This window comes from Carassius auratus, chromosome 13, assembly GCF_003368295.1.
Source record: "Carassius auratus strain Wakin chromosome 13, ASM336829v1, whole genome shotgun sequence".
Lineage (NCBI taxonomy): Eukaryota > Metazoa > Chordata > Actinopteri > Cypriniformes > Cyprinidae > Carassius > Carassius auratus.
Genome location: NC_039255.1, coordinates 14290465 through 14303511, shown reverse-complemented (window position 1 = coordinate 14303511; position 13047 = coordinate 14290465). Strand labels below are relative to the sequence as shown.

At 37.4% G+C, this 13047-nt stretch overlaps 1 protein-coding gene across 2 annotated transcripts; it reads right to left on the bottom strand.

Moving 5' to 3' along the window:
• Positions 1–73: 73 nt before the first annotated feature.
• Positions 74–9447, bottom strand: LOC113112767 (gamma-synuclein-like). Of its 2 annotated transcripts, XM_026278610.1 has the most exons (8): positions 9189–9447; positions 6245–6286; positions 5996–6123; positions 4139–4159; positions 3606–3662; positions 1328–3189; positions 516–755; positions 74–380 (listed from the first exon to the last, which is right to left on the bottom strand). In XM_026278610.1, the coding sequence occupies exons 1-5, from the start codon at positions 9307–9309 to the stop codon at positions 3606–3608; spliced, it is 369 nt and encodes a 122-aa protein (XP_026134395.1). In that variant the 5' UTR covers positions 9310–9447; the 3' UTR covers positions 74–380; positions 516–755; positions 1328–3189. The 2 variants fall into 2 exon arrangements, with proteins under 2 accessions (XP_026134395.1, XP_026134396.1); XM_026278611.1 differs by lacking the exon at positions 4139–4159 and having other exon boundaries at positions 9189–9440.
• Positions 9448–13047: the final 3600 nt, after the last annotated feature.

The following is a 13047-nucleotide window of genomic DNA, read 5'->3' as shown; positions in this document are numbered from 1 at the left end:
GAAGGAAAAAAAACTGAAAAAAAAAAAGATTATACTTAATGCTCATGTAAGTGGATAAAATGAGACCTTTTTATTCAGTTTTATTCACTCAACATTTATTTAATCACAGTTTTAAAACAAATGCATGCTTAATAAACTAAAGGTATGCGAATGCAATAGGCATAATTTCTAGTAGTTGTACATAAGATATTCCAGAGACATCTGTTTAAAATTATTTACATTAGTAACAAATGACTTTCTTCTTCTACTGTTGTAGTCCTTGACACTTGGAGATTGTGCTGATGTAAGACAAGCTCTCGGCCAAAGAGAGTTTTCCTAGTTGTCAGAACATCATTTTACACTGAACTCATTAGCAAGGTCATCCAGTGCATCGTTGAAATCTAATCAAACACAAAATATTCAAATATATTATTATACTTGTGCATGGTGGATTTACATTATTGGTAGACTCATCAGGTTTTGACAGTATTTTTTTTTTTGTGACGTGTGTGTGTGTGTATTTGTTTATTACTCACTGCTGTCTCCACCACTGCTGTCTGCTGCTTTGCTGCCTCCAGCATCAGAGGCTCCTCCGCCGCTCTTTTCTTTTGGTTTTTCTGCTTTATTGTCATCAACAAGTCCACCTCCTGACGTTTCCTTTGGTTTCTTGTCCTTCTCCTCGCTACTTGGGGTAAGACCTCCAGTACCCCCGGTCTTATCAGTTTCCGGTTTCTTTGCATTAAGGGTTTCCTTCACTTTTTTTTTAGCTACAGCAGCTAGGGAAATTTAAAAGTAACATTATATAAAAGAAACACATTGCAGTTTATATAATCTTTCATATACAGCTCATCTTTCCCATCATATTTTTTTATTTTTTTTAGATGTTTAAAGAAAAAGCCTTGGACAGCTTTACTAGCCCTGAAGGCTAGTAATGTCATTGCTTTCAGGGAGTGGCATGATTACTGGACTGACTGCATTCTCCATAAACATTTCCTCTAGCTCTTTCAGAGAACAAACAATAGCATAGAAATCAGCAGGATTAAAACGAGTAACTTAAAAGCAGTTCTAACAAGCAACATGGCAATTTGAAAAGGAGGGAAAACAACTTTCTTAATAATATAGGGTTTGTGAAAAAAGATTAGAAATAAATCCATGTAAAAGTCGTTGTCTTCTGTCTTTTTTAAAACTATAGTTAAAAGTTAGATGAAATAATTGTTACTATACTTTATCCAATATATTTAGGTAAGATACATAAACTACTATGTATATTCTGAGGGTCTCAGAATAAAAAGTATAAGAAGTTTGCGCACAACAGTTTCTCTAAGCTTCTCATGCATAAGAAACTCACCTGCTTTGTCCACAGCCTGGTCGACAAATGAATCTGCTGATTTATTACCCGTAAATTTGGAAAGGAAAGACATGTTTGTAGAGTTCTATGTTGCTGATGTTTCCTAGAGCGTGTCTGCGTGTGTGTGTCTGTGTGTCAGTGTTTTGAGACGGAAGATTCATACGGTTTTAATAGGCTGGTGCTCCATCAAAGTATGTCTGGGATGTGTGTTCCTATTGGCTACTTCAGCTTGTGTGGAGTAGAAAGATGTCAACTGAAAGAACCGCAAGCTTGCTTGACTGGTTTAACTGGTTTCCTTTATCAGTCATCAGTCAAGGTTTCAGTGTAACTAATAATTTGTTAAACATGAGCATATAGTTATTTAATTATGTAATTTAATGTTTCATTCTATGTTATTTTATTGTTTAGTGATAGCTTGAAGGTATGCAGGGTTAATAGTCCTTTTGAATCTTGTCCTATTTGATTTTACAGTTATATTATATTTTTACTGTTTTACTGCAGGGTTTTGATTGTTGTCGTGATTTTGTTAGGGACATTTCTGAAATCAGTTGCATTGTTTATGTTTTGGTTTAAATGTCTTTCCTCTGAGCAAGAGGAAGATAATGAGATGATAGACTTCTCTGCCTCCTCCCATCGCTGGAATGTGGGGAAAAAGCTAAATAACTCTCATTTTAAACTCTGATTACGCATGGAGACCAACAAATCTTCATAAACGTTGACATTCTGCCAGAGGCATAGTGCTTTTCGTTGGTATTGTTATGGCCATATTTATGAATGTGGTAAAGTTTTTTTTTGTTGAGATACATATTAAATTCGATTTTTGGGTGAGGGGAAGAGCAGGAGGGGTGTTTTAATCTCAAGGGTGTGCGTCTCTTGATGCTTTCAATTTTCTTAAATTAGTTTTCAGTTTCACTGAATTAAGGTAGTGTTTGACCTGCCTCTTTCTTTAGCAACATTCTGTTCTACAAAAAAACATACGAATAAAAAATGAGAATAGATTTATCTTTCACAAAACTGAATTTATTACAGACGGAATATATATAAAAAAGGAAAAACAGCTGCTTTTAGACTTCAAGGGAAACAATGAGTCAGGTAAACTAATATGATCAGTTAAAGTGAAGTTGTGAGGCAGCATGCATTGCTTCCACAAAAAAAATAATGTAACCTAGCAGCTGCTTTAAAATCCTTTGCAGATTTTGTGAGTTGGTTATGATGGCTGCTATAGCAAACTTTACTAAAACCCCATCACTCTATAACCACACTTTACTGGAACTGATTTAACCCGCTATCTTCATGCTTCACAGACATCAATTTCCCTCTTCTTTGGATTTGGATCTGTGATTTTCTACTCCTTGTTTCAAATATCGTCACAGATACTACATTGAGTGTATTTGGACTGGAATATTTGAAATATTTTCTCACACTGATTGTGTACAATCATCATCCATCTGATCTCTTCATGTTGGGTGGAGGAAAACTAGTTTTAGGGCAGGTGAGAAAGACAGACCTTGCCTATATTAAAATGTCCAAATCACAAGCACATGCATGTAATATTTGCGCATATTTAATGACACACACTGCTCAGTATATGTGAATATTGCATAGCTAAATAATAGTGTTGTTATGTGAGCATTTTTTTTATTACATGTAGGAAAGTGGTAAATTGAGGTAAGCAGATTTGTAGTTTGTGAGGACAGAGCAAGAGAGGCAGGTGGGATTCTTTTAAGTTAGTTAAGTTGAATATTATTTAGCGTCCATCAGAGGTTTAGTATGATAATATTCAGCCATGGCCCACAGCAGCTAATGAACTCTCTCTTAATCAAGAAGCAGAGCATCACAGGGGCGTTCAGTGTGACATCTCCCTGAAACAGAACAGAAGGATGGTTATGTTGGTTCAGAGCCTATACTGTGTAGATGATTCTTCAAAAATTGGAAATTTTATTTTAAAAACAACTTGCTAACTTACTACACATGAAACCCTAAGGCATGTTTTAAAGCCTGTTTGAGCACTGTTTGGAAGCACATCTGCTGTGTTGTAATAGGCTGTTGACATAAAACCTGTCTAGTAAGACTATAAACTACATGAACTACTGAATGTTACAGGACCCTGAGATCTTCTTGTCAAATGACTGCCCTGAATAAGTTCATTCAAAGATAATAAAATAATTATTGGATTTTGTTCAGCTTTTGAAGAAAGTCACAAAGGTTGTGCTATTTTGCTGTAAATTTGTGTAGAATAGAAAATCCAATTTCATGTACAACTCATGTGGTCTCTCACCTACTGCCCAGCGTCTGTAGGCTTCTCTACATCTCCCTCCTGCTTCGTCAGGTCCCCCTGGAGGCAGAAACACATCCATACACCTCAGCTGTGGACCATTCGTTATCACTGTTCATCATATTTTCACCTTAAAAACACTAGTATAATTTTAAAATTATGAACTACATGTATTTTTTAATTATTACTCTCCGGAAGATTCCAGATGTTCATTAATGATTTTGTTGCTGCACATCGACTGATAATGGTTGCATGGTTATGGCTCGTTTCTTCATGAGATTTTAAATGAATAAAAACAATTTTGGAACTCTAATGAAAGGAACTGGGATGCATTTTTAAAAATGCAGATCAATATTTTGAAAGCAGAAATGAGTTATGAACAAAAAACTTATATATGAAAATATAAAATAGATATTGATAATTTGATGTATTAAAATGAAGAGATTTTAGTTTGTATTAATAATGGCTTTGAGGTAAATGTGATAATTCAGCATGCTTTTATTGCATGCGTGCATTTATTGAGTTTCTGAAAGCACCTTAGTGTTCTCCAGCTCATCCTGTCCATTATTGGGTAAGAAAGAAAAGCATGGGCGTCATATCAAATAGACCAACTGTATGACTAAACAGTAGATTAATACATTTATTATGTATAGGCTATATGACTCTCTTCTTTCAGATGAATACAAATGGAGTATTATATATATATATATATATATATATATATATATATATATATATATATATATATATATATATATATATATATATATATATATATATATATATTGGATATATAAAAAAAATGTCCTGGCTCTTCCAAGATTTATAATGGCAGTGAATGGGGGTAGAGGTTTTGAATCCCAAAAAAGTGCATCCATCCATCATAAAAAGTACTCCACACTGTTCTGGGGGGTTGATAAAAGGCCTTCTTGAAGCTATGCATTTTTGTATAAAATATGAACTGTAATTTGTAACTTCTGCTAACTGTCATACGCTTGTTCACTAGAGTGGTGTTCAAGCGGATGATGAAGGCATAGTGTTTCTCGAGGGAACAGTTTCCGGCTCAAGAATGCCACTGGTCTACGGTCTCCATCCACTTTCTGCATTAACTCCAGTCTTAATGTCCTGAACTAACATTAAACATCTAACTACCCACAACCTGACTCCAAAAGCATCTGTTTGCAGGATTAACTATTTCTGGAAATCCGGGCTCAGCTGAACAGCGTCTCAGAAATGCTGCCTCTCGTAAGTCCTGGAAAGCTTGCTCACATTGCTCCATCCAGACCAGCTGTTTGGCAACTGTGGCTCTTGTGAGATCTGTGAGCACAGAGGCCCTGGCAGAAAAGTTAGGTATAAATCTGCCATCCCACCAAGACTAGGAAAGATCTCACCTGTTTCTTAGTGGTAGGAGGATAGTAACTTCGGATGCCCTCTATTTTCTCCAGCTGTGGGCAAATTGCTCCTCCAATCCCAAATCTCTATTGTACAGTTCTTCAGTCGATGGTAAGACCTGCTGCCTTAATTCTCCCTAGGACATGCCTCAGATGTTGACAATGGTCTCCCCAAGTCTGACTGAAAATGAACACTTCGTCCAGATAACTCTAGGCTGCAGTAAACTCCCTGGTGCTTTGCAGGATCTGATCCATTAAACGTTGGAAAGTCGCTGGCGCCCCCTGCAGGCCAAACGGCATAACCCAGAAATAGTATTGTACAAAAGGGGTTTTGAAAGCTGTCAGTTCTTTGGCTCTGGCCAAAAAAAAACAACAACAACAACAAAAAAATATAACCTGCCAGTACCCCTTGCATAAACCCACAGTCAGCTATGTCCCCAGGGATAGTCATTTTAATGCTCAACCTGCCTACTCTCGTTTTGTACTTCTAATTCATGACTGGTATTTTGTTTTTCTCTCCTCTGCACTTCCACATTCGTCACATCTCACCCGAGCTTACGCTACGCCTACGTCCTAAATCAACTGTAGGAATGCCTTTCTCTCGTGAACATGCCTATGATAGTTGGTGGAAGCTACGGTTATGTTTTAAATATGGATATTTTTCTTGGACAAACACACTTCCCTTCAGAAGGCCTTTATTAACCCCCCAGAGCTAGCTGGAGTAAATTTGATGATGGATGGATGGACTTTATTTTGCTTCGCAACCTTGTCCACCATTAACTGCCATCATAAAGCTTGGAAGAGCCAGGACATTTTAATATATAACTCTGATTGTATTCATCTGAAAGGAGAAAGTCATATACACCTATAGGATGGCTTGAGGGTGAGTAAATACAGTGCACCTAAAGACACCAATGCAACTGAACAGCAATGTTTTAATTTTTACACACTTTTTCTGGTTAATTTGACCAATTATTAGCCTTGTACAAATTGATTCCTCACCTGTTTGACGAGACCAGTGGATGCGACCACACTTTCCAGCCCCTCCACCACCTTTTCTGACGTCTGATTGGCTCCAGCCACGGCAGTCTCACTCATAAGATTCGCCTGCTCAGTTGTTTTGTGGGCAACTATGGCAGAAAAAGAAGTGTCCTTATGTTTTGATTTGAGACTTTCCATAGATCAGGGTATTTAGGAAAATGACGTTGAGTGTTTTGTTTAGTTAAGAACTGTTTCTATTAATTCTTTTACCTGTGTTTACACTTGTCACAACACCTTCCTTCGTCTTTGTGCCTGTCAGAAAAAGAAAAGTTTATTAAAAAGTTCAAATAATATCACGTTAGTATTACCTCAGCTAAAAATGTGATCATCTACCACCCTCATGTCATTCCAGACCTGTTTGACTTTTTCTTTGGAACACAAAATAATATTTTTTACAACAAAAGTCTAAAGCAACATGTACAACAAATACAGAGACATTTCTTCAAACTTCATTTGTGTTCTGCAGAAGAATGCAAATCATACAGGTTTGGTATACTATCCCTTTAAGCTCTCAGACATTTGCTTCTGTGAATGCTAACCCTTTTTTCCCAACCGTGTACCTAATTTCATCTTATTTTTAGACAGATGTCTGATCCTTGATTGATGCTTTCAGCTCTGGCTCCTCTTCTGTCCTGGGATCCATACACTTAGTCTGCTGTGCAAAGTCTCCTCTGGCAGTTCAGCTAAAGGTCCAGCTTTTTCTAGTACCCAAGAGACCCTATAAAATCATGTCAGGTAAATGCTGATTGGCTTCACTAAGTGCTATTAAGCATTACAGATGGAGAAACATCCTTTCTACTGAGACTCTTCCTATATGTTAACAGTTGAAAATCCCACTTCGCCTCTTAAAGGCCATAGCATCTCTTGTACTGAATCTGCGTGCACAAATGGACTGTAGAACAAGCTTAAGCTCTTTCCCAGAACCTTTGAGATAACAGCAACGTGTCTGTGAAAGTCACCCCTGCTTCTAAACATGTGCACGCACAGCACAACAAATACACCCCTCAAGAGATGCGACATTGTCCTTGTTGTTCCGGACAAAGAGCTGATTTACTATCAAGACATCCACATATTTCAGTGCTTAGCCTCTGCTTGCAACACAAACACAAGCCTGAAATCTTGTATTATTTATAATATAATCAATAAAGATTGAGTGTATTGCTGTCACCTGGCCACTGCTGCAATATGATGTCACTTCCACAGCATCTAATATAAAGTGACGAAGCATAAAACGTCTCTTCTGCTGCAGCTTGCTGCTGCGATTAAGAGGAGGATACTGTGATATACTAAATATAGTTGAGCATAGATTACAGAGGAAGATATTAGATACTATTGAGATGTTGTTTCTTAATCATGTAACACAAAGATGACACAGCACTTTTTCAGATAATAAAGCTAATATATAATAATGTAAATTGAATCACACTTTAATGCCTTGTATCCTCATTTGTATTCCATTCTTAAATCTGAATTACATCACCTCTCTCTCTATAGTACAATCCCAATGCTTTAATTCCTGATCCATAAGAGACTTAATGGAATTATGTATTAAAAATAATTAAGCTGGACTGTGCTCACACAGTTCTGTAATGAAATTGGTGTTATATAATACAACAGAAATTAAAGTGACTCCGCTGAGCTCAGTCTGGTCTACAGCAGGGCTCCAAATGTCTGAGATCACCAGTTAAAATTCATCTTGATTTTTTTTAATCATAATTTTAGTTATATTTTTGTTTCTTATGCAGTATCATAATAATTTGATCGAAAAATTAACACAACATTTGCTTTATTGATAGCAGCACTCGAGCATCATGAGCTCCACAAGTTTGTGTCAAATCTGATGATCATGTTCTCCAGCATGATCTAAAAAAGCATTTTCAGTGGAAGATCATTTGACTGTCTTTACAAAGAGTCACATGATCAGTAGTGCAGAATCTCTATTTTATTTATTAATTCTACATATATATGTATTTGTGTACATAGATGTGTATTTGTTGGCAATTTGTCTCATTTCAGTGCAAAGGGACCTCAATTTTCTTTGAGAGGCTTGAGATTTCTCTTAGTGAAGTAAACTGTCTGTGTGGTGCAGAGGAAAGCTTGTACCTCTAGCTGTAACACACCCAAACACACTCTGTCTCACAAACACAAGCTCCTGTGACTGGTGTGTACACACACTGAGAGCCATTACAATCATCAAAGATTGTGTATTGACCCCGGCAGACCATGGTCTCTGAGGACCGTGAGGTGAAGTGGACCGGATGGGAATGGGATTACAGTACTGTGTGCTCCTGTCAGCACTCAACACAAACAGGAAGAAATGATGTATTACACACAATGCTTGTGCCAAAAGTCATGTACAAGATGGAATATTTTACAATAACCTCACTGTACTGTAAATTGTTACCCATATTTCATATCAGTGTAATTAGCCCTACAATATAGTAGTTACAATGTAAAAAAGATGTTCAGCAAATTTAGGCATACTTATGTAATCAGACTGCAATATCAATATCAACAATACAGAATGATAACTAGTGTATCTTATAGTTTACAAATTATTTTAATATGCAATATAAATGGAGTACAATCAGGCTTTTCTCTTCATAATGTATCTGCCACTGACTGCTCATCGATTGATTGCATCCTGAAGTTATTGAAAACACAAAGTGCTTCCTTTCTCCTTCTTGTCCTTTCCCTTCTGTCTTTCATTATCTCTTTCTATCTTCCTCCTCCATTCATTACCCATTCCTGACAGTAGCAATCAGGAGTAAATAACCATGGTACTATTTACCATGTAAGCTGTCTAGCAGTGTTGATTCCAGCTGAATCTAGGCGAATTAATTTTTGTTCACTTACTTTCAGTGATGAAGCACAGCAGTCAAATGTAATAATGGGCTCATGCCACACATTTATCTTCATTGCCCTGGTTTTAATCTGCAGGACTCTTATCATCATTTGCTAATAATTCAGTTATCTAAAACTGAAAGTGATATTTTGTTTACATAATGAATTATATTACAACATATTAAAGATTTAAATTGCCTTTAAATGCGTTTTTTTGTTATTGCAATTGGTTTGTAAATTTGTAATTGGCATTGTTTTTAATTATGAAAATGGCATGCCATGTTCTCCTCTCAGTTGAATTTGTACATACCTACATACATGACCCCTTCTTTGGTTTTGGAAGCTGCCTCCTCCACCCCAGCCTTGGTTTTTTCGGCGGCGGTCACCACTCCCTCCTTAGCCATGGAGAATCCCTTCTTCAGCGCATCCATCCTAGAGCTCGGATCAGGGCTTTATGTCCTTTAACTGGAAGTGGCTCTCGTCTTATAACTAGTGAATGGAGCTGTGTGTGCTCTGACTGCCAGTGTGGTGATTGTGTTTGCCAGAGTGTGTGTGCGCAGCTCCTTTGAGAGTGGGATGGGCACTCAGTGTTCAGACAGTCCGGGACACCCTTTTGACGAGAAATGGATTCCACAAGAAGAAAGCTTTTTCAGTTTGGCCTGATCTCTAGCCACCCATAATAAATGAGATTCACATACTGGAAGATTAAATTGTTAATGATCCAGAATCAGAGCACGGCTTCATAAAACTATTAAACAACCTAGTCTCATTGCCATTCTTTTAAGCTTAAGTTTTTCATTTAATATTTAGGCTTATTTTATTTTATCTTAATTTCACTTTTAATCGTTTTAGTTAACACTGATTCCTAGTCTATTTGAAATCATTATAATTAAATTTAATTCTACATTTATTTGTAGCTAGATTACATGTATTCAAATATGCATATTTTACATGTGCATATTTTAATTTTAAAACGTGCAAGACTTCTGCATCAGTGGCAGCACTCCTCAGACTCACAAAGCCTGTCATATTCATCAAATAATCATTTCAGTCTGACATGAGTGTATAAACTAGGGGTGGCGGACCCCGGTCCTGAAGAGCCGCAGCCCTGCAGAGTTCAGCTCCAACCCTAACTAAAACTCACCTGCCTGTAGCTTTCTAATAACCCTTCAGTCCTTGATTAATTTGTTCAGGTGTGTTTGATTAGGGTTGGAGCAAAACTGTGCAGGACTGCGGCTCTCCAGGACCGACGTTCACCACCCTGGTATAAATACATGTTTTTGCTGTAATCTAATATGGATCCTCTCTGTGTGGATCATCTCTGTGAAGCTGATGTGCAGCCTCTGTATAGGATTTGCAAGAGTGAAATTAAGAAAGAACCACATAATTAGACTGTTATTATGCATGCAGTATATGAAGGATAAACCTCAATGAATAATCCTTTTTTTTCTATGTTACAAAAACAGTTCCATAAATAGCAAAAACTGTATCTTGATAAGAGCTTAATAAAATCAAACTGGGGCACAGTACAGCAGGAAATTATTTTTTTTCATCATCTTTGTAATTCTTGTTGGCTAATCCAACACGAAGGCAAATGATGTATAGTCCTTTATATATTTATAAAGTTAAATCCCTTCGTGAGCTTGTGCTGTCTTAGCCACTGCACCACCAACAAAAGGATTCAAGCATAGTCTGATTCATAATGCTGTTAAAAACCCATGGAATCACTTGATGACAGCAGTTTTCTTAAATATGTTTATACAGGAACTTTGGGCAGTATAGTGACGAGACTGTCCCTTTTTTCAAATAGCTATTGGACTGTGTGGGACATTCTAATTTTAATTCAAGTTTATTTAAGCAAAGGAATAAAAATAAAAAAAGAGTATTTTTTACTTTTTATCTCACACTTCTGACTTTTTTCTTGCAATTGTGTTTATATTTCACAATCCAAAACTGTGACTTTATACCTTGTTATAAACTTGCAATAAGATTGGATTGATTTGCTTACTTCCTGAAACAAGGAGAGGTTTGATACAAGTCATGAAAGTACAAATGCAATGGTTTTGTAATCAATCATCCCAGCATAAATGCACTAATTTATTCTCTCAGCTGTGCCTGAAAGATACATAACTGCTCCTGATGTTGCAGACGGATCTCTCAAAGCAGAAATAGCGACTGGTCACTAGAAGTCATGTGACCTTGTTATCCACCTCCAAGATGATGCTCTGCCCAGGCAAACTAGATAACCACCTCTGTATATCTAAATATAACTTGCATTTCCCAGGACAGTGAGAGAATGTAATCTAATACAAGCTGCTCAGAACTCAGCACTGTCAGGTCAATATGCATCCATCACGTGGCAAAAATCAAGACCATGGGAGAACAGCATGACCAGTACTGAACGAAACACCAACATGATGACAGAATAGTGTGAAATATCACATCCAAACTCTCTTAATTCACCTTTGAAGCGATATCTGGAGCATATACGTTAGACTTTGCAAAACAAATTCTCTCTTATTTAAGCTCAGCACTAATTTAATAGAATTCATCAGTGGACAGAAAGGCCTTTTATGCTGAAAAGTCATTTGCCATTGTGGTGGACCAAATGGATCATCTGACTGCAGTTACTGTAAGAGTGTGATGAAGCAACTGGCATCCTAATATTCCTAGGTTCAGGGCAGACTGAGAGCTGCTTTGAGAATGGGATTCAGGGAAAAATCCCATCTGTGAGTATACCACATCTCTGCTGTCACTGATGAGAAAGTGCCAAAACCAAAAGTGCCAAAGTTTACATTGCAGCTGTGACATAGTGCCACTGGCAGACTGGGAAATGAGGCTTAAAAACTAGGCTAGGACATCTCTATAGTGACGCTCATATGTTTTCAGAGCTTTGATTTGGGAATAAAGGCTAAATCTTTGGACATAGCAATTCCATTAGTTCAGTGGTATTTCTTTTTAAGAAATGGAAGCTTTAGCCTAAGTTCTGCCAGGAAGACTCAATCACTTCGTCACTAATTACCTTCATCATTATCCAATCACGTCTTTATACTCCTGTATAAAAGATCGTACTTACACATGTTTGAGTTCGCAGATGCCAACGCGACAACAACCTCCACCCTCCCCACCACCACCAGGATGGTCCTGTCCTTACCTTCCAGGGGGGGTCTGCTGCGCCCCTGCCTTCGTCTTCAGGCAGGAAATGCAGATTCGCTACCCTCGGATTACGAACCATGGACGGGGCCTTCCGCCAAAGAAATTTATAATTGTGCTCGCTGAGCTGTCAATAAATGTATGCTTCGTACATTCCTCTATCTCCCGAGTCTTTCTGGTAGAACTCTATTTCAAATTTTGACATTGCAAATTTTTTTTTTATGTATATGAAATACCACTGCTTTAAAAATACTGTGTGTACACATAGACACACAAATACAATTTTATGTCCCAATAAATAAATAAGCAATGACCGACACAGAGCATGTAGCTGGGAAATAAAATTGTATTGTTATAGTTGCATTGTATTGTATTGCATTGTAAAGCAAAGTAAGTGTTTAAAATTTTCTTTAAAAACTTTGCAGCTTCTCTCTCTCTCTCAGACACACACACCAACAAACAATGCCCGTACAGGGTCTGTTTTACTGACATTGAAAATCCATTGCAACAGTTTCTGTTGCTGGGAAATAAATGTTTTGTTCTCACTGAACCTGGGTCAAAAGAATTAGTTCAAAGTTGAGAACTGTGAAAGATACTTTCTCTACACATATCTAAGGAGCTCTTCAAGTGCTGTGGGTCAAAGGTAGCTCACCACCAGAGGTTATTCTCATTATGACAGCAAAATTAGTTGCTGTAATATAGGCAACCAAATTTGCACAATAGTGCTAAATGACACAATCGTTGAACACAGTCACAAGCCTTTCTCAAATACCGGTGTATGTTATTGGCAACTGTACAAACAAAAACAGCTGTGGCACAGGTCTCTTGAGTGTGTACTGTACCGTTAACCATTGCTCCTGACCGCACTGGAGCTAATGAACTGCTAGTGGAAGCCTTCCTCTGGCACAACATATTCTCTATAGCCCAAGTCTCTCTCTGCCCACATTTTAGGATCATTATATACAGTATCATGCCATGAGTCGTAGTTTATGGTCACTTGCAAATCTGCATTACTG

What these genes read in the sequence shown, in the direction of transcription:
- LOC113112767 (XM_026278610.1), bottom strand. Translation starts at nt 9,309, where the DNA reads ATGGATGCGCTGAAGAAGGGATTCTCCATGGCTAAGGAGGGAGTGGTG. An exon ending in TGTGACAAGTGTAAACACAG is followed by an intron (nt 6,124 to 6,244) that starts GTAAAAGAATTA and finishes TTTCTGCCATAG; the next exon opens with TTGCCCACAAAACAACTGAG. An exon ending in CCACTGGTCTCGTCAAACAG is followed by an intron (nt 4,160 to 5,995) that starts GTGAGGAATCAA and finishes AATAATGGACAG; the next exon opens with GATGAGCTGGAGAACACTAA.